This window comes from Physeter macrocephalus, chromosome 10 (genome assembly GCF_002837175.3).
Source record: "Physeter macrocephalus isolate SW-GA chromosome 10, ASM283717v5, whole genome shotgun sequence".
Lineage (NCBI taxonomy): Eukaryota > Metazoa > Chordata > Mammalia > Artiodactyla > Physeteridae > Physeter > Physeter macrocephalus.
In genome coordinates, this window is record NC_041223.1 from 14,307,269 (window position 1) to 14,328,673 (window position 21,405).

General features: G+C 40.8%; 1 protein-coding gene across 6 annotated transcripts in view; it reads right to left on the bottom strand.

Moving 5' to 3' along the window:
* Window positions 1–21,405, bottom strand: part of ESR1 (estrogen receptor 1) — a 268,086-nt gene that overhangs the window by 16,997 nt on the left and 229,684 nt on the right. For all 6 annotated transcript variants that reach the window (XM_028494825.1, XM_028494823.1, XM_028494821.2 and 3 more), the window contains one exon: window positions 14,388–14,521. In XM_028494825.1, coding sequence (XP_028350626.1) covers window positions 14,388–14,521 — 134 coding nt within the window. The remainder of the gene's footprint in view (window positions 1–14,387; window positions 14,522–21,405) is intronic.

A 21,405-nucleotide genomic window follows, 5' to 3' on the forward strand; every position in this document is an offset into this window, starting at 1 on the left:
ATTCAGATATATTTTTTTCCCCTTTTTTCCTAGACAGAGAATCAAAATGGCGAAATGGCTGATAGTTCTCGCTGATTATTTTGAAAAAGATATTAGTGTCCAAAATTACTATTTCAGAAAGATAAGTGGACATGTAGATGATACCTATTCTTTAGACGTATCAGTTCCATCATTTCAAGTGAGCTCTACAGTAGATGAAAATTGTGTTGAAAAAGTATCACATGACTGTGACAGGCTTATCTCATTTCTCCTTAATAGAGCCTTGTGAAAGGACATATTACGTTGCAAAAAGGAGACACAGAATTCCAGAATTATGGATTTAAGTTCAGTGTTTTTCAAACCATTTTGAGACTCAAAATCCTTTTAAAAGAGTGAACTTCATGTGAAACATTCACATAGTTTATAAACTGAATGCAGTCAAACTTCTCTGATTAAAGCAGGAGAAAGGGAGAGGGAGAGACTAGAGCCTGCTCACTCAGCCCCTCCTCCTCAGCCTCATGTCCCCATCCTCTGGTGACCAGAGGCTCCTTCTGACACATGAGGCTCTAGCAGAAGGTTTAAAAAGCACTGGTCTCAGGACGATGCAAAGTCAAGCCACAGACTGGGAGAAAATATTTGCAAAAGATACCTTTGCTAAAGGACTCTTAGCAAAATATTCAAAGAACTTGAAACTCAACAAAAAGAAAACCAACAACCCAATTAAAAAATGGGCAAAAGACCTGACACTTCACCGAAGAAGATACAGAAATGGAAAATAAGTATATGAAAAGATGCTTCACATCATATGTCAGTAGAGAACTGAAAACTGGAACAACAATGAGATACCACTACATGTCTATTAAAATGGCCGAAATCTAAAACACTGACAACAGCAAATGCTGGCGAGGATGTGGAGCAACAGGAACTCTCACTCATTGCCGGTAGAAATGAAAAATGGTGCAGCCACTTTGGAAGACAGTTCGGCAGACTTTTACAAAACTAAACATAGCCTTTCTGTATAAGCCAGCAATCATGCTCCTTGGTATTTACCCAAATGAGCTGAACATTCATGTCCACACGAAAACCTGCACATGGATATTTATAGCACCGTTAATCATAATTGCCAAAACTTGGAGGCAAGATGTCCTATAGTAGGTGAATGGATAAACTGTGGTACCTCCAGACAATGGAATGTTATTCAGTGCTAAAAAGAAATGACGCCACAACTACTGAAGCCCACGTGCTGCAACTACTGACGCCAACGCGCCGAGAGCCTGTGCTCCACAACCAGAGAAGCCACTGCAGTGAGAAGCCCGTGCACCGCCACGAAGGGTAGGCCCCGCTCACCACAACTAGGCAAAGCCCACTCACAGCAACGAAGACCCAATGCAGCCAAAAAAAAAAACAAAAAACGAGCTATCAAGCCATCAAAAGACATGGAAAAATCTTAAATTCATATTATTGACTGAAAGAAGCCAATCTGAAAAGACTACATAATATAGGTTTCCAACTACATGACATTCTAGAAAAGACGAAACTAAGAAGACAGTAAAAAAAATATCAGTGGTTTTCAGGGGTTAGGGAAATGGGTGGGTTGAATTGTCAGAGCACAAAGGATTTTTAGGGCAGAATGTCCTAAATGTCCTAAATAACATACAGAGTGGAAACTCCTCTGTACAATACTATACTGATGGATACATGTCATTTTACATTTTTTAAAACCCATAGAATGTACAACATCAAGAGTGATCCTTAATGTAAACTATAAACTTTAGGTGATAAAGGTATGTAAACGTTAAGTTCATCGATTCTAACAAATATACCTCTCTGGTGTGGGATTTTGATAATGAGGGAGACTGGGGGTGGCGTGGAGGGGGGCAGGTTACATGGGAAATCTCTGTACCTTTCCCTCAGCTTTGCTATGAACCTAAAACTGCTCTAAAAAAAAAATTCTACAAATAAAAACAATTTTTAAAATTGAAGGATAGTCGATTTACAATGTTGTGGTGACCTCTGCTGTACAGCAAAGTGACTCAGTTATACATATAGACATTCTTTAAATAAATAATTTTTAATGTAAAAAGGCCCCCTACTGATCCAGTCATTAATTTACTTGTTGGGAAACAGAGGCTCAGAGAGGTTAAGGAACTGGGGCTCGTGGCTGCTACTGCTGGGAGGGTTTTCAGACAGAACAGTAAGGCTGGACTTGCCTGAGGTCACCCTGTGGGTAAATAAAGGGCAGAGTTGGAATAAGCACCCAAATACCCCTCACTCCCGGGCAGGACTGAAAGGCTACACAAAGAATTTCCTAACTTCAAGGTTTGTGAGAAACTAGAAATGGCTGCCAATAGCCTCGCCTCCGGAGATCTTTGAGAAAACTAATAATTTTCCTAGAATGATTTAGGAGTACTCCGGATTTTCCAAACAAGGTGCAAGATGGTGTGGAGAAGAGGTGCTGGTGGACCAGGCATCTTCTAAGAGTCTCTTGAATTAAGAACATTTACCAAAATGTTAACAATGATTACTTTTGTGCAGTGAAATTATGATTACTTGGGAGATTATTTTTCTTGGTGGCTTTTCTGTATTTTCCAAGTTCTCTGCCTCAGGCATGTATGTCTTTCATAATGTGGTAGAAGAAAATGCTATTGAAAATACAAAATCAAAGTGCCTTTCATTTCTATTATTTCACAAGCTTTGTCAATGCCTGGACTGATGAGAGGGAAACAGAGCTGGTGATGGATATTCCAAGGACTAAGGAGCTTGCTGTAGGGATATTACTTATTACTATTTTCATAATATCGCTATCATCCCTAAGGCTGTCCGTATTTCTGAAACTCTTCAAGGTTTGCCATTTCGGCAGAAAAGGGAACTAACAAATTTGTTACTAAAGCTTCGGGGAAAATTTTTCTTAGTTGGAAATACCCCCGACATGTCATCAGTAACCTGAGCTACTCATCTAAGGACAGAAAAGATCAGCTTTGTCCCACGAGGGCTGGCAAGTCGGAACGCAAAGGAAGCAGAGCATTAGGGTCTTACTAGAAGGTGCCGAGTGCCTGGCTTTCACGGAACGCGAAGGTTGTATTATCTTCACTCAGAGTAACATCCGCTCCACCAAAAGTAAGGGCTTCACCATCAAGATGAAAATGCATTTTACATTCTGGGTTCAATGCACCGGTACTGTTGCTGCCGATTGTAAAGAACAAACAAACTGCTCCTCCCAGGCAGTCATGCTTGGCCGTCCTCGGAGCTGGACCAGGGACCCCAGTGTCTGACTGCTTCCAGCTGCAAGAATCTGGAGACTAGATTGCTCTTCATCCCTGGGACCCATGAGATCAGACAGGGCACTCTTTGAACCAGCAGCTTCTTGATCACCAGAGAAGGGCAAGGCTAGAGCGGTAGTGGGGTCTCATGGTAAGCTGTTCCTCCGAGCTCATTATTGACTAGGAAAGGTCGTGTCAATCACACAAAGCCCCAGAACCCAGGGCAAATGAAATCTTTGGAGGAGGCAGGTTGTCCTTCCCGAGGTGAGTTTTTAAAGGGAGGTTCACTTACGGCCATTCAACCTCTTGTCTTTCTTTTTATAAATATCCCTCAGTAAAAACAGTGGCAAAGGGACCAAAGGCAGAGGGTAAGATACTAAATGCCAACCCTCTGTGCATCCTGACTGCTTAGAATAAGAGCAGTTCACCAGCACAGTGTCTGTGCAAGTCATAACATTTAAAAATGACATAACAAGCGCCTATACAGATAATAGATAATAAAATACAACAACATTCTCTGAAGCGATAATTTGCTTCCAAAGGAGTGAGCTTGGGATGTTTGTAATATGATGCTGATAACATGTCCTGTGTAGAAATTCCTGCCTGGGAATTTCACAGCTGAGGGCAGCAGCTGGGCTGGAGGGACCTGTCTGCATCGCTGCCTCTGAGGCAGATGCACCCACCTCTGTCTTCCACATGCATGAAAAGGTTACATTTATGTAAAAGCGTAATTTGATAAAGTTTTCTGGGGCAGTAGGCAATATGTATCAAGAGACAATGATATTTATACTCTTTCACCCAGCAAATCCACTTCGAGAAACATTATCCAAAGTAATCATCACAAGCAGGCAAAAGACAATTATAAGAATGCAAAACAAGTGTTATTTACAATAACAAAAGAGAGAAGTCACTTGTGTTTAACAATATCAGATTCGTTCAATAAATGATCTTATATCTTCATGAATGATTATGGCAGCCATTTAAAGTCTTACTTTTATTTATTTATTTATTTTTATTTTTTATTTTTGGCCATGCGGCTTGGGGGATCCTAGCTCCCCGACCAGGGATTGAACCTGCACCCTTGGCAGTGAGAGCACTGAGTCCTAACCACAGGACCGCCAGGGAATTCCCTACAATCTTATTTTTAAAGAGAGTACATGTGTATGATCCTAATTAACATGGGTAGATATAAAGATGAATATATATATACACACAGTACGAAAAGAAAATAGTTTCGAACACAACTTAAGTGTTAGTCTAAAGTAGGCACTGTATTGTAAAAGCTAACCTGTATTAACAGGTAGGCACTATTATGCTCGCCATTTCATGGACCAGGAAACAGGAGCCCAAAGCGTTTAAGTAACTTGTCCAAAGTCATACTACTAAGTAGCAAAAAGGGGATTTGCACTTGGAACTAGAGTCCCTTGCTCTTAACCCTTATACTCTACTGCAGTAAGATCCATCAAAACGTCCACATGGGGCTTCCCTGGTGGCGCAGTGGTTGAGAGTCCGCCTGCCGATGCAGGGGACGCGGGTTCGTGCCCCGGTCCGGGAAGATCCCGCGTGCCGCGGAGCGGCTGGGCCCGTGAGCCATGGCCGCTGAGCCTGCGCGTCCGGAGCCTGCGCTCCGCAACGGGAGAGGCCACAACAGTGGGAGGCCCGCGCACCGCAAAAAAACCCCACAAAAACTTCCACATGGTTGGTTAACCTCAGGTGGTTATTTCCTTAACAATATATTTTGTTATTCTAAACTTATCTAAATTTAACATATTTTTTTGTAATCATAATTTTATTTTTAAAAAGAACAGTTCTGAAGTCAGAGAAAAACATCTACCGTATTCTCATGCATATATATGGAATCTAAAAAAAAAAATGGTACTGATGATTCTAGTTGCAGGGCAGGAATAATGAGATAGATGTAGAGAATGGACTTGAGGACACGGGGTGGGAGGGGGAAGCTGGGGAGAAGTGAGAGTAGCATCGACATATATACGCTACCAAATGTAAAATAGATAGCTAGTGGGAAGCAGCCGCATAGCACAGGGAGATCAGCTCGGTGCTTTGTGACCACCTAGAGGGGTGGGATAGGGAGGGTGGGAGGGAGATGCAAGAGGGAGGAGATATGGGGATATATGTATATGTATAGCTGATTCACTTTGGTGTACAACAGAAACCAACACAGTATTGTGAAGCAATTATACTACAATAAAGATCTATTTAAAAAAGAAAAGAACAATTCTCTTTTTATATCTGTCTTTATCTTAAGATCATGAGGTCCCTGAGGTAGAAACTGCCTTACTAATCACTGCTACTATAATCACTGCTGGTATGACCACGGGGTCACTTTGATGGAGCATCCCTAGGGTCCAGCGAGCAGTCCACACGGCTCACTTTATGCAAACTAGTATGTAGGAACTACTACTACCTCCCATTTTACAGATGAGGCAACTAGAGGCAACTTTTCCTTTCCAGCACTTAATGCCTGGAAAAGTAGTAAATCCTCAATAAATGGTAGTTAAGCTAACATATAGTAGCTTTTAAATCCATGGATATCACTCAGTTCAGTGGGGGTATTGCTGTCTGTCTTATATGCCAGAAGAAAAACAAAACCTAAAAAGTAGATATAGGGCTTCCCTGGTGGCGCAGTGGTTGGGAGTCCGCCTGTCGATGCAGGGGCCGCGGGTTCGTGCCCCGATCCAGGAAGATGCCACGTGCCGTGGAGCGGCTGGGCCCGTGAGCCATGGCCGCTAAGCCTGCGCGTCTGGAGCCTGTGCTCCGCAATGGGAGAGGCCACAACAGTGAGGGCCCGCGTACCACAAAAAAAAAAAAATAATAATAAAATAATATAAATAAATAAATAAATAAACAAAGTAGATATAAAGTAAAAACTCAGAGAAAACAGAACCGAGGCAACCTCAAGGTACCTCCACATACAAAAGTAGCCGTACCCCCTGGGGGAAAGTGCTGAAGGAGTCTGAGGCTGATGTGGTGCTCAAGGACCAGGACCCCATGGGAGAGGCAGGGAGTTTGTTTTTCCATCTTTCTTTCAACCCAAGAGAAGCAGTCAGATGTAGCCGTGGGCCCACACATGAAAGGCTAGGCCCAGAAGTAGGTCTTCCAACTAAGTGTAGGGGTGTTTGGTTTAGACTGAAAACGTGACAGTCTGACTTTCCATTTCAATGTTTCAGGAAGCATACATATTCCAATATGGCTTTTGCTTATTCAATGAGTATCATGCAAGGAAAGGAAAACCCCATTAAAAAACAATATTTTATTTCACTTCTGAGCTCAAGAAATTAGTGGGATTTTGTTGCTGTTTTCTCATGGTCTTCTTCAGTTCAAGTGTCAACACACATTTAGATTTATAGTTCAGTGTGCCAGGCATGAGGGCAGAGAGAGGGCATCTATGGGCCTTCCAAATATAGGGCCTGAGTGTAATTCTTGTCCTATGATTAGAACAGGAAGATCCTGACACCAAAGTCTCTGCAGGATATTAGATCACATAATATTTTCCCTCTAAAAACACAACTGATTATAATAGTAATGATGATATTAGCTCATATTTTTAAGCTATCTTGTTATGTCATGACAAACCTTTGGGTTAACAGGACAGTTTAGAATTATTATTTCTATTTTATAGTTGAGGAGACCAGTGAAGAGAGGTCCAGTGGCTTGATGAGACCTTGTTAGTTTCATGGTGGAGCCAGAACTTTCCCTCTTGCCTTTCTTCTGACTCCAGCCAAGTCCAACTCACCCTAATGACTCAGTTGAAGCATTGGTACTCAGGTAAGGACCCTGCTGTCCATCTCTGCCGAGACTCTGCTTCCCTTCATCATGACATTCCCTTATCTCATGACATTGAAATGATCTGTTAATTGCCTGTGTCCCCTGCCCAAGCCAATGTGTGAAAGACAGGCCTCCATTTCCTGTCCCCAGTGCTGGACAATGTTCTTTCTGAGCACCAGCAGTTTTTCCCCACAGTTTGCAGAATGCTTCATTTTATAATGTACTAGAGAACAAGTTTAACTTAGCAGACATTTCATCACCTACAGCAGTAGTTTTCAAACTAATTTCCACACATTGCTGAGAATTAAAAGAGGATTCTCAAAGGTCCTTACACTGTCTCTTGGCCTTTTCAAATTGTGCGCTTTAATCTTAACAATATTCTAAAAAATATCATTCAGACATTGATTTCAGAATGTTCTATGTCAGTTAGATCAAGAGTTCTCAATCCTGGTGAGACTGAAGTCTTGGTGGGAGCTTTAAACAAATACCGATATTCACGGTTAATGATATCGGAATCTCTGGGAAGGGTCCCCGCAACAGAATTTTTTCAAAGACCCCCAGAGGATGGAAACGTGTGGAGTATTGAGATGGAACCATCTAAATAGTCCATATCATCTTTGACTGTTTCCTAAGTAACATATTTTTCACCCGTGTTCATGATGGCCTCAAGTCTAACAGTTATGTCTTAAGTATCTCAGAAAACTAAATGCAGAAGCAAACAAAATACATAAATGATGTGTTCTTGCCAAAACAGGGTGCTACAGAAGCAAAGGTTTTGCCATCCTTTTGAACACAGACAAGGCGGGAGAACAGGGTCCTCACAAGAGTCTTGGTAGACTAGCAGACAGAGATCTGCCCCAGCAGGCTGCAAAAAGCAACTCGATTTCTGCCAAAACATTATTACCAGTTTGCCTTTCAGTCTGTATTTAATTTGTGAATTTGTTTTGGTTTTGTATGTATATAAGAGCTATGAACGTGGAGCGTACACTCGTTCATTTACATAATGTGATGATTCATATTTAAGCAACATACAAAGAGCATTTTAAGTCAGCAGTGGGGTAGTCTGTGGCATTTTTCTTTTTTTTTAATGGTCCCGTATATTATTCAAACTTAAGAATACGGACAGGTAATTTCTGGACCCTAGAGAACGTGGGTGAAAATGGTGGTTAAATCAAGGACCTAAGAGACAGCTTCCCCCTTTGTCCGTGCTCCTTGGAGCGTAAAAGGATGGGCGGCTGCCCCTCCCTCTGAGGTTCTTGAATATGAATGGATAACTGCTCCTAATATCAGTATCATCGCAAGGATTTCTAGTCTCTCAATGGCTCCTGCCTTTGCCCCGTCCAAAGAGTTAAGACCCCCAAGTCTTCCCCAGGTTACAGGCACTTGGCTGGTTCCCCCCAGTTCCTTAGAAGTTCCAAGAAGTCTCTGCAAGAAGACGCAGGATCCAATCCACCCCGTCTGGGGCCTGGGACTATTCCACTCACAAGAAGGACATCTTTGCCGTGAGAATGCAATTTTTTTAACCCCAAGTGACCGGCGTGAAATCCCACTTCAGAATTTCCAGGCAGGAAGTTACGTATCATCTGCTAAGAAAAACGTGCCAGGTTTTTGTATTTGGAGAGTCTACAGGCTGACATTTATGTGCACATATTATGTGCCAGGCACTAAGTGGTCATTGTTTCAATAGTCACAACAATTCTGTGTGTTAGGTATCATTATTTCCATTTTACACGTGAGGCTCAGGGGAGTGGCTTGTCAAAGGGCATCCATCACCCCCTAAGTAAGTGCCAGAGTTGCTTCTCTTGAATGCCTGGGCTCTCTAAGACAAAGACCATGGTGCGCCAAGTGTTCAAGAAATTAACGGAGGCCAAGAGGCTTAAGGCCACACCATTAGGTAGGAGCAAGGAAAGACTCCAAGAGCTGTCGACTGCCTACAGAATCCATCAGCCACTGAGAAGACAGTGAGCCACTTAATAACTACCAAGTGCCATTTATCTCAAAATTACCACAATGAGCAGGCTCCCTGGAGAGGAAGGTTAGCATTATAAAGAACTCAAGAGATAATACAATCAAATCTTCTCCACCGTGACAGCAATGGGTATACTGGGCAATGTGTGTATCTGAGATTCCAAGGCTTGCTCCCATCAGGAAACTTTAACTGTTAAGAATTAATGATCCTTAATGTTTACAGTCAACATATTTACAGTATGTTTTTTAAATGCTTTTTCATCTAAATATAGGGACTCTGAATCATTGTCTAACTTATACACTTAAAAATATCAATGCAGTGAATAACTGCCTAATAATTAGCAGAGAGAAAGCAAAGAATTCAGCTCCGAGAGAGGAAATAGTCTTTGTGATGGGAGCCTGTTATAATCAATCATGATTACAAATGCTTCTCTGACGAGACTGCAGCCTCTGCTGAACATATACAAAGCAAATGGATGTCACCAGCTTCAGCATCAGATGTTTCATCAAGGCATCAAGATGGCAAGATATGCCATTATTAACAAAGCAGAACTAGGTGACAGACAAGAGCTGGTACCATTTTTATGTTTACATTTAACGTATATGCACCTGTAGGATATTCCATATCCTTTTTTCTTTAAATGAACACCGGGATACACGCTTTAGAGATGTTGTCATAATTCTTCCTTCCTGGCAACTTACTTTCCTTTAACTTTCCACCTCGGGTTTTTAGCCCCAGTGGTTTTGGCTCTTTATTCTTCTTTAATACTCCATCAATTGAAAGAGAAATGTCTGAAGATCAGTTTTGGATGAAGGGGTAATCAAGGGTACAACATTTTTACAGCAGAAGACTTTCCAGGAGTAACAAACATGCCTGCCAATGGTAACACCGGGATCCAGCAGGCAAAGAGTTGGAGTAATTGGAATTAGTTTGTGGATCAGGACAGAAAAGAAGATCCACTGTAACACAGAGGGCACAGGAGCTGCAGTCAGGGGTCTGACAGGCTCTCCAGGGAGCCAGTTGGATAAAGTTACCTGGGAGTGAAGTACGTGAGGCTCTTCAGAATTACTGAGGCATATAAAGAATTGTGGTCAGAAATATGTTCAGAAAATGGGGAGAAATAATTATTAAATTGATCTTGAAGGCCAAACCCAACATTTATTAGAGACTGTAGATTTATACGTATTAAGCGTTGACTCATGAATTTTTCCGAGACTTGAAAAACACTTCCTAAATGGGTGGTGTTCTGAATGGGAGTGGATTCTGAAGGCTTTATGAGGATCACATAGGTGGGAAAGGAAGATGAGAAGAAGCAGAGTCAACTGATGGTGAATGAGGACACCGCAGAGTTTTCATTAAGGTCCGTCAACATTAAGGTTCAAATAACAATCTATTTGAATACTATCAAATCTATCAAATACTATCCATGAGATAATCCTGCTCTAAAATTTCTCTAAATAAAATTAAATAGCACAATTAACAAAGCCTCAGGAGAACAGTTACAATCTCTATTATTACCCTCCAGTCCTTGCATATTTTTTTAAGCCTAGCGGAAGGGAGGCCTTTAAACTAAAGGCACTGAATTTTATTGAAAAAAAAGGCATGAACTGACTCCGTTTAAGCCAGAGATTCTCACGAGTGATGATGACAGTTGTCACTGATTGAGGACCTACTGTGTTCCAGGAACTGCATCAGACACTTTATACACAGTTCCCCTTGATCTCACAATAACCCAAGGAGATGGGCATTATTTTTTTCCCATTAATAGTTTGACATTATCTAGATCTATAGTACACTGAAAAAGATGATATGTTTCATCATGGTGGGAACAGCACGGGAAAAATGGGGACTTTCTAGGTGCTTCTGGTCATGCCCAGCAAACACGCGTCTATTAAATGACTGAATGGTCTAATACTTGTTGGCACTTCACAGGCTGTGAGGAATAAAAAAGATTAATAGTTTATAGGGAAATTAGGACATACACGCATAAAGAGCCCATCCAGGCTAAAAGAAAACACTGAAAAACCAAAACCAAAGAACGATGTCATTCATTTTCATATATTTGGCTTAAATTTCATGGTGGGAGTTCCATAACTGATGAGTTATTGAATAAATTAATGAAATTATTGAATCAATTATTGAAATCAGTGCACCAACTGACCAAATGCTAGATTGTGAGGTAGTGGCTCTAAGAACTAAAAGAGTCTGGAGAAGAAAATCTCCTTATGGGCTTGGGTTGTAGCAAGATTTCCTGAATGAGGTGAGATCTGAACCGGACCCGAAGAATTTGAAATATTGGAATTACAAAGAAGAACTGAAGTCACGCTGGGTAGCAGGAATACAGTAGAGGGGCACAGAACCTCCTTCCTGGTCCCCCTCTGTAGCTCCAGCTCCATCCTCCTCTCCTACTGCTGCTGCCTCCCAGCCTTGTGCCCTCAGCTCATCTGCTCTGTTCGCATTTGCCCTACCTTGAACCCTGTCCAGCTGGTTCCCAGAATGCCTTTACATCTTTGGATTAACTAGCAATGCCTCTGTCTTTTGGTGGGGAGTATAAAAACAAACGGTGTTTGTCCTATGGATGATTAGAGGCTTTTGCAAGCAAAGTAATAAATTATTCAGTCTCAGAAATGATGACTACCTCCCACTCCCAAACAGCTGTGAAGAGGGATTCCCCTGGAAATGTTGGCATTTGGGAGAACTTCTCAAGGCTTCCAGAAAGACATTCCTAGCAGGTCCTCATAACAACCTTTCAACTCCCCTTGGGTCTCGGCCCCAAAGTCAAGGCCAATGTAAACACACCCTTCTCAGACTTTGTTGACAGGGGCTCAGCCCAAAACCCAGGGTTCCTCCATACACTGAGGTCTTGTTTCCCAGGGACCAGAAACGCATCTTCTAGTGCAGGTTTCCTGAATCATTTCTAGCTTGGCTTCTGTCAGAGATTCCAGGAATTAGAGTCACTTTGTATTTTGTCTCATGACAGGTGAGGAGCTGGCTGCCCCTGATCAGAGCCACGAATTGGTTGGGTTTTTAGAAAAGTCCATACCTCCAGTTGTGGGGAAAAGCTGTTGATCGTCGTGGTGACCCTCATATGACTGATCACTTTTTGACTCTGAAAAAGGCCCTGCCACACCACTGTGTTTAGGAGTCATGTTTTTTTAGATTCTGTTTTTCAGGAACAGTATGAGACACCAGGAGCTGTGCTCAGCGGCAGATCCGCTTTTCCAAAACAGAGCTCACTTTTGGAGTGGAAAGAGCGATTTCACTTTTCCCAGGTTGAGAGATGGCTTCTGTTTTGCTACAGCTCATGAGCCAGCAGTGCCATCCTTACAAGAAAAGACGAGCTGCTGGTATCTCATGAAAAAGACAACTATAACCTCTGTCAGTAAAACAGTGCCTTGCATTTCCAAAATAGAGTTCCGACTCTCCCGGCGCAAGGGAGCTCACGGAAGATCCTGAGAAAGAGGTAAAAGAACAAGGATAGAGCAGGAAAGTTTAACTGGTGTCAGGGGGCAGCAGGTGGAGGTCCAAATCCTGTGGTGGGAAATACTGTTTGGAGATGCTGGTGCCAGTCTTTAATAAATACTTTCTTGTGAGGGCTTAAAGTTTTTCCTCTGGGATTTAAAAAACTTAGGTCTATAAATCCAATATTTTGATGGCAAAAGTCCTGCCTTTTTTATTACATAATATGAAAAAAAACACCCTCCCATAGGAACAGACCAGTAATGCAGGAGAAAACTCTGCAGATCTGAAGGATATATTTTTGATTACCAAGATCAGAGCAGCTCCTTTTGTTGATTTTATAACTCCAGCTAATTTCACTTCCTGTCCGGGGTATTATTTCCTGGTAAAGGTAGGAAAAAAGTCCCAGCACTCGACAGGCCTGCCTTCCCTGAAATTAACAGATTGCCCACATGAGAGACGTCGGCGTGTGCCAGCCCTCCATCGAAGAAGGAGCAGGTTCAGGACCTGGCACTGGGCAGCCGAGTGGCACTGCTCCCAGAACTCTCAGCCAATAAAGAGCCATTGTGGGATCTGGACCCTTCAACATACAGGACAAATGACTCAAATGAAAAGCACAATGCACGTGAGTGGAACCTGAAACTTGAATGGAGTGGTAATCACTTCCTTAGTAGAGACCACATTATTTTTCATGCAACTTCATTCTGTAATTCAGTCCCTGCCTAGTGTAATAGTACAGATTTCCATTTATCAGTTAAGTGAGAATGATCACTATGACAACCATTAAGCAATACAGCTTACTAGCATTGGTGGGGAAGAGAAGTGGAAAATTGTTAGGGGATATGGGAAGGGATTGGCATTCATCAGGAAGAAACAAAACATCTCAAAAGACAAGGGAGTGCCGACTCTTTCCATATGGGATCAACACAAACTGTAGTTCAGCTATTGGGAACTTTGAGACCATATCGAATGATGTAAGAAACTAAATCTAAAATCAGGTCCAGGGATTCCAAACAGTTGTGATTTGTAAGTGAGAATGAGGTCTCCGGCATGAGGTAGGACTGGGGCTGGGGGACTAAGGTCCAGATTAAGGGCATCTACAGTGCAGATGACACCCCATTGTTAAGCTTCAGGTGGTGCAGACTGGGGGTCTAGACTTAGACTCAACTACCGAGGAGTCTGGGACGAGCCAGGGTGCTGATTCAGGCTGAGCCATAGTTTCCATCTGGGTGACCTGGAGTGACTCATTATACAACAGCAAACCTCACCACCCCAAAAAAAAAAAAAAAAAAAAAAAAACAGATGCCACTCTCAGCTAACCTTTCTCAAATGAATACATAGGAGGGGACAGTTGAATTAGACACCATGGATCAAATGAAAACCACTCTTCCAGCTGGACCAATGTACCAAATTCCACGTTCCTCAGTTTTAGAACTAGGTTTTTCTATCTCTGAGTCAATTATATTTTTCAGCTAATCAATTTTGACCAGAAACATGGTCTGCCTCAAATAAGTCTCTTTGCTTATGATCTGGAACTTAGAATTGGTCACACTATCCTAACAGGGTCACTCGCTCTACTTACTTTCTGACATATACAACTAACAGACTTACGTCCACATACATGTACCACCTTAATAAAAACATCCCCAATATCTGTGAGAGGATAAAAGTATTTCAACAGAAAGGCCATTGGATTCAATGTTCAATTTTTGTTTTTCATTCATCATTTTTGACCAGCATGTTTTCACCGCCATAAGTAATTTTAAAAGAAGATAGGTATTTTATTTTATTTATTTTAAAAATTTTAAATGTGTTAATTGTTTCTATCAATTTGTGATTATGTGTTTGTAGTAGGTAGCTTGTACCTGGTTGAAAATACAAATAAATATTTCTTCCAGTAACCAGCATTAAATTTTCCCATGTTATCCACTCACCAGAATTAAGCAAAATGATGGATTTGAGGCACACAAACTCCTCTCCCTGGAGATTCATCATACGGAACCGAGACGATGTAGCCAGCAACATGTCAAAGATCTCCACCATGCCCTCAACACATTTTCCCTGGTTCCTATGAAAACACAGGAAAAAGGAATTAAAGAACAGGAAAGCTTCCAGAAGACATGATAAGGTCACATTCATAAAAATTTACTGGCTCCAAATCTGTAACAAAAAACCACAGCCCATTCTCTTCATGGAGCATGAACATTCATTTGAATTCTAGAAGGCAAGATGAAGAAAGATTTTCCATCAATAAAACATTTTCATTTCAAATTCTTAGAAGAGATGTATTATTCAATCCCCAAATCTGTCATGCTGAATATGAAGTTCTTCAACCTATGGGTAATTAAAAATGATTCGAATTCAGGTAAAAAATTTTTCTAATAAATATTTATCAAACTGCTACTATATTCTAGACGTTGTGGTAGTAATGAGAATAAAAATAGGGCCTCTAATCTCAATATGCTTATGACCTTGAAATAATATAATCAGTTTTAATAGACTTATATAAAATGCTTTTGAAATACAGGACAAACTATGAAAACTATGAGCTGTAGTTGTGCTGGAACCATTGGTGTTGCCTAGGATGACAGGTAAAGATTTGCCGAGTGGGTGGCATTTGAGTTGACACTTTAAGAAAATGTAAATAGGATTTCATTGAGCTGAGGTGTGAAAGCATCATTGGAAGAGGCCCTAAACATGGAAAGGAGGAACAGTGTGAAAGAACTTGGAGCAGTGTGCTAGAAGCAGAAGGAGATAGGAGAGTAATCTGGGAAGGAAGGACAATGTCGTTTGATGAAGGATGTCCTACATCATTATATAAGAAGTTTAGGCTTTTTCCCTGTACAACAGAGCTTTGGCATCAAGGATTTAGCATTAGTAGTTGCAACTATTGAATAAGCAAACTCAAAGTTTCAATATTTCAAAAAAATATTTTCAAAAGAAAGTATTAGTATCTTTTCTGTAGGGTTGGTGCAGAAATTAAATGCAGAGATGATACATGTGAAAGGAATTCATTCATCTTGTTATTCATGAGCTGAATTTGGGGCATGATGGGTTTGGGGGGATAGAAAGAAGCTAGAATATTTTATGCGTATGCAAACACATGTTTGTGCAATATATAAAAATTTAATACATGAACAGTAAACACATTGTCCAGCACCTTGTTTTGTTTTTAATTGATATATTTTGGGGTTCTTCATCAACTGTTTTTAAGAGCTGCATAGTTTTTCACTAAACAAAATGCTATTATTTCTCTAACCACTTCTTTGTTGGTTGGCATTTAGTTTGATTTCAAGTATTGTGCTGTTACAAACATTTCATGCAATGACTATACTTATGTTTATGTCTAGACACATGTATAAATAGCTATAGAATAAATTCCTAGAAGCCAAATTGCTAGATCGGAGGACTTATGTATTTTTAATTTGGACAAATAGTTCAAATATTGCTTCTAAAGAGCTTGTACCATTAGGCTGTTGGTAGGAGAATATATTGGTATAAGCTTTTCCTCTGAGCTGCTTGCTTTTGTACTTTGCCCATATTTTTTGTTGGGTTTTTGGTCATTTTCACATTGATTCTTAAGAGCTCTTTATACATTACAGTAATTAGCCTTTTGTTCTATGTGCTTTTAATTATTTTCTCACTATTTGTCATATTTTTCTTTTGTTTCTAGTATTTTCTTCTGCAAAATATTCAATTATTACATAATCAAATTTATCAAACTTTCATTTATGGCTTTAGAACAGTATGTCTTGCTTGAAAAGGTCATTCTCCATTACAATAACATATTAAAAACTATCTTATGTTTCCTTCTAAGACAGTTCCCTGTTTTTACACTTAAATCTTTGATCTTCTGGGATTTATTTTTATAACAACTTTATTGAGATATAATATCATATCATATCATTCACTCATTTAAAGTATACAATTCAATGGATTTTAGTATATTTACAGAGTTGTGCAATCATCATTTGAGATTTCCTTTGGTGTAAGATGTGAGACAGGGATTCAGCTTCGTATTTTTCCAGAACACCATTTATGGAATAAGCCATCTTTTTTCACAGTGACTTAAAATATGCTAGGTACTTTTGATAAATTCATTTACTTCTACAACTGCCCTTTAAGGTAGTATTATTTTCCCTATTTTCTCAGTGAGGAAATTAGGACTCAGACCTGTTAAGTCAAACCACACTGCCTACCAACCAAAAGAAAGTATTCCAACAATAAGATTTTCTTTGTCTTCCTTTCTTGCTCTACTTTAATTCATTCAAAAAGATTTATTGAGGGCCCCTTATATATCAGGCTTTGTGCTAACATTAGGGGACAGAGAAGAAAGCCATGGCCCTTGTTAATGAAGAGATCAGTATGGGTGGGGGGTGAGATAAATTAGGAGTTTGGGATTAGCAGATATACAGTACCATATATAAAATAGATAAACAACAAGATCCTACTATATAGCACAGGGAACTATATTCAATATCTTGTGATAAACTGTAATGCAAAAGAACCTGAAAAAGAATATATATATATATGTGTATGTATGTATATATAATATATATATATATTATATACAACTGAATAACTTTGCTGTATACCAGAAACTAACACAACATTGTATAGCAACTATACTTCAATAAAAATTTTAAATAAATAAAGAGATCCATAACAGGGGCAAACAGACAAGAAAAAGATGAGTGCAGTACAACAGGATACATTCCCCAGAAGAGGTATAGAAAGAGTCTTACATCTAATGTCAGTCTCCCCAAATTTACCCCACATCAATATTGAAGCAATTGTCATAAAATTCTCCGATAAAGGTAAAAAGAGTTTTTATGTAAAGGACTTAGAATGGCATGTAGCACACCGTAAGGGCCATATTTAAGTCTTAGCTACAGACATATTGATAAATAGGTAGATCCATAGATATCTGGGTAGAGGTTGGCCTTTTTACCTGAGGTATCCAGAAAACAATTGCCACGGTGCATTTTGCTTTGTGGAAGTCCAGGTGCATGAGAGCTCAACATAAACAGAGGGGAATCTTTAAAAGCTATATTGGCAAGGGGGACCTTCAAGATGGCGGAGGAGTAAGACGTGGAGATCACCTTCCTCCCCACAAATACATCAAAAATATATCTACATGTGGAACAACTCCTACAGAACACCTACTGAATGCTGGCAGAAGACCTCAGACTTCCCCAAAGGCAAGAAAATCCCCATGTACCTGGGTAGGGCAAAAGAAAAGAGAAAAAACAGAGACAAAAGAATAGGGACGGGACCTGCACCTCTGGGAGGGAGCTGTGAAGGAGGAAAAGTTTCCACACCCTAGGGAGCCCCTTCACTAGTGGAGAGTGGGAGTGGGCGGGGGGGAAGCTTCAGAGCCATGGAGGAGAGCGCAGCCACAGGGGTGCGGAGGGCACAGCGGAGAGATTCCCGCACAGAGGATCGGTGCCGACCAGCACTCACCAGCCCGAGAGGCTTGTCTGCTCACCCGCCGGGGCGGGCGGGGGCTGGGAGCTGAGGCTCGGGCTTCGGAGGTCAGATCGCAGTGAGAGGACTGGGGTTGGCGGTGTGAACACAGGCTGAAGGGGTTAGTGTGCCACGGCTGGCCGGGAGGGAGTCTGGGAAAATGTCTGGACCTGCCTAAGAGGCGAGAGACCATTGTTTCAGGGTGCGCGAGGAGAGGGGATTCCTTCCCTGTCTGCCCACAGAAGGCAGAGCACTGCCTAAATGAGCTCCAGAGACGGCTGCGAGCCGTGGCTATCAGCACAGACACCAGAGACAGGGATGAAACACTAAAGCTGCTGATGCAGCCACCAAGAATCCTGTTTGCAAGCACAGGTCACTGTCCACCCCCACCCCCCATGGGGAGCCTGTGCAGCCTGCAACTGACAGGGTCCCATGATCCAGGGACAACTTCCCTGGGAGAACACACAGCACGCTTCAGGCTGTTGAAACGTCACACCAGCCTCTGTCACTGCAGGCTCATCCTGCGTTCCAATTATAACTACTGTACCCCTCCCTCCCCTAGGCATGAGTGAGCCAGAGCCCCCTAATCAGCCGCTGCTTTAACCCTCTCCTGTGTGGGCGGGGAACAGATGCCTGAGGGTGACCTACATGCAGAGGCGGGGCCAAAACCAAAGCTGAACCCCAGGAGCTGTGCAAACAAAGAAGAGAAAGAGAAATCTCTCCGTGCAGCCTCAGGAGCACCAGATTATATCCCCACAATCAAGTTGATGTACCCTGCATCTGTGGAATAGCTGAATAGACAATGAATCAACCCAAAATTGAGGTGGTGGACTTTGGGAGGAGCTGTAGACTTGGGGTTTTCTGTCTGCAACTGACTTGTTTCTGATTTTTATGTTTATCTTAGTATAGTTTTTAGCACTTGTTATCACTGGTGGATATGTTTATTGATTTGGTTGCTCTCTTTTTTTAAAATTACTTTTTGATTTTAATTATTTTATTTTATTTCTATTTTTATTTTTATTTTCTTTCTTTTTTTCTCCCTTTTCTTCTGAGCTGTGTGGCTGACAGGGTCTTGGTGCTACGGCCTGGTGTCAGGCATGCGCCTCTGAGGTTGGAGAGCCAAGTTCAGGACATTGGACCACCAGAGACCTCCCGGCCCCATGTAATATCAATTGTCGAGAGCACTACCAGATATCTCCATCTCAATGCTAAGACCCAGCTCCAACCAACGGCCAGCAAGCTCCAGTGCTGGATGCCCCATGACAAACAACTACCAAGATAGGAACACAACACCACCCATTAGCAGAGAGGCTGTCTAAAATCATACTAAGTTCACAGACACCCCAAAACACACAACCGGATGCAGCCCCGCCCACCAGAACACAGGCATCAGTCCCCTCCACCAGGAAGCCTACACAAGCCACTGAACCAACCTTACCTACTGGGGGCAGACACAAAAAACAACAGGAACTACGAACCTGCAGCCTGTGAAAACGAGACCACAAACACAGTAAGTTAAACAAAATGAAAAGACAGAGAAATATGTAGCAGATGAAGGAGCAAGTTAAAAAATGACCAGACCAAACTAATGAAGAGGATATAGGCAGTCTACCTGAAAAAGAATTCAGAGTAATGATAAGAAAGATGATCCAAAATCTTGGAAAAAGAATGGAGAGAATACAAGAACTGTTTAACAAGGACCTGGAAGAACTGAAGAGCAAACAAACAATGATGAACAACACAATAAATGAAATTTAAAATTCTCTAGAAGGAATCAATAGCAGAATAACTGAGGCAGAAGAATGGATAAGTGACCTGGAAGGTAAAATAGTGGAAATAACTACCGCAGACAAGAATAAAGAAAAAAGAATGAAAAGAATTGAAGACAGTCTCAGAGACCTCTGGGACAACACTAAATGCACAACATTGGAATGATAAGGGTCCCAGAAGAAAAAGAGTAAAAAAAGGGTTTGAGAAAATATTTGAAGAGATTATATTTGAAAACTTCCCTAACATGGGAAAGGAAATAGTCAGTCAAGTCCAGGGAAGCACAGAGAGTCCCATATAGGATAAATCCAAGGAGAAACACACCAAGACATATTAATCAAACTATCAAAAATTAAATACAAAGAAAAAATATTAAAAGCAGCAAGGAAAAAGCAACAAATAACATACAAGGGAATCCCCATAAGGTTAACAGCTGATCTTTAGGCAGAAACTCTGCAAGCCAGAAGGGAGTGGGAGGACATATTTAAAGTGATGAAAGGGAAAAACCTACAACCAATATTCTCCACCCAGCAAGGATCTCATTCAGATTCGATGGAGAAATTAAAACCTTTATAGACAAGCAAAAGTTAAGAGAATTCAGCACCACCAAGCCAGCTTTACAACAAATGCTAAAGGAACTTCTCTAGGCAGGAAACACAAGAGAAGGAAAAGACTGACAATAACAAACCCAAAACAATTAAGAAAACAGTAATAGGAACATACATACTGATAATTACCTTAGGAGCACCTGAATACATAAGGCAAATGCTAACAGCCATAAAAGGGGAAATCAACAGTTTAACACAATAATAGTAGGTGACTTTAACACCCCACTTTCACCAATGGACTGATCATCCAAAATGAAAATAAATAAGGAAACACAAACTTTAAATGACACATTAAACAAGATGGACTTAATTGATATTTATAGGACATTCCATCCAAAAACAACAGAATACACTTTCTTCTCAAGTGCTCATGGAACATTCTCCAAGATAGATCATACCTTGGGTCACAAATCAAGCCTTGGTAAATTTATGCAAATTGAATTCATATCAAGTATCTTTTCCAACCACAATGCTATGAGACCAGATATCAATTACAGGAAAAAAACTGTAAAAGATACAAACACATGGAAGCTAAACAATACACTGCTAAATAATGAAGAGATCCTTGAAGAAATCAAAGAGGAAATCAAAAAATGCCTAGAAACAAATGACAATGAAAACGTGATGACCCAAAACCTATGGGATGCAGCAGAAGCAGTTCTAAAGGGAAGTTTATAGCAATACAAGCCTACCTCAGGAAACAAGAAAAATCTCAAATAAACAACATAACCTTACACCTAAAGCAATTAGAGAAAGAAGAACAAAAAAACCCTAAAGTTAGCAGAAGGAAAGAAATCATAGAAATCAGATCAGAAATAAATGAAAGAGAAATGAAGGAAACAAAAGCAAAAATGAACAAAAGTAAAAGCTGGTTCTTTGAGAAGATAAACAAAATTGATAAACCACTAGCCAGCCTCATCAAGAAAAAAGGGAGAAGACTCAAATCAACAGAAATAGAAATGAAAAAGGAGAAGTAACAACTGACCCTGCAGAAATACAAAGAATCATGAGGGATTAATACAAGCAACTCTATGCCAATAAAATGGACAACCTGGAAGAAATGGACAAATTCTTAGAAAAGCACAACCTTCAGAGACTGAACCAGGAAGAA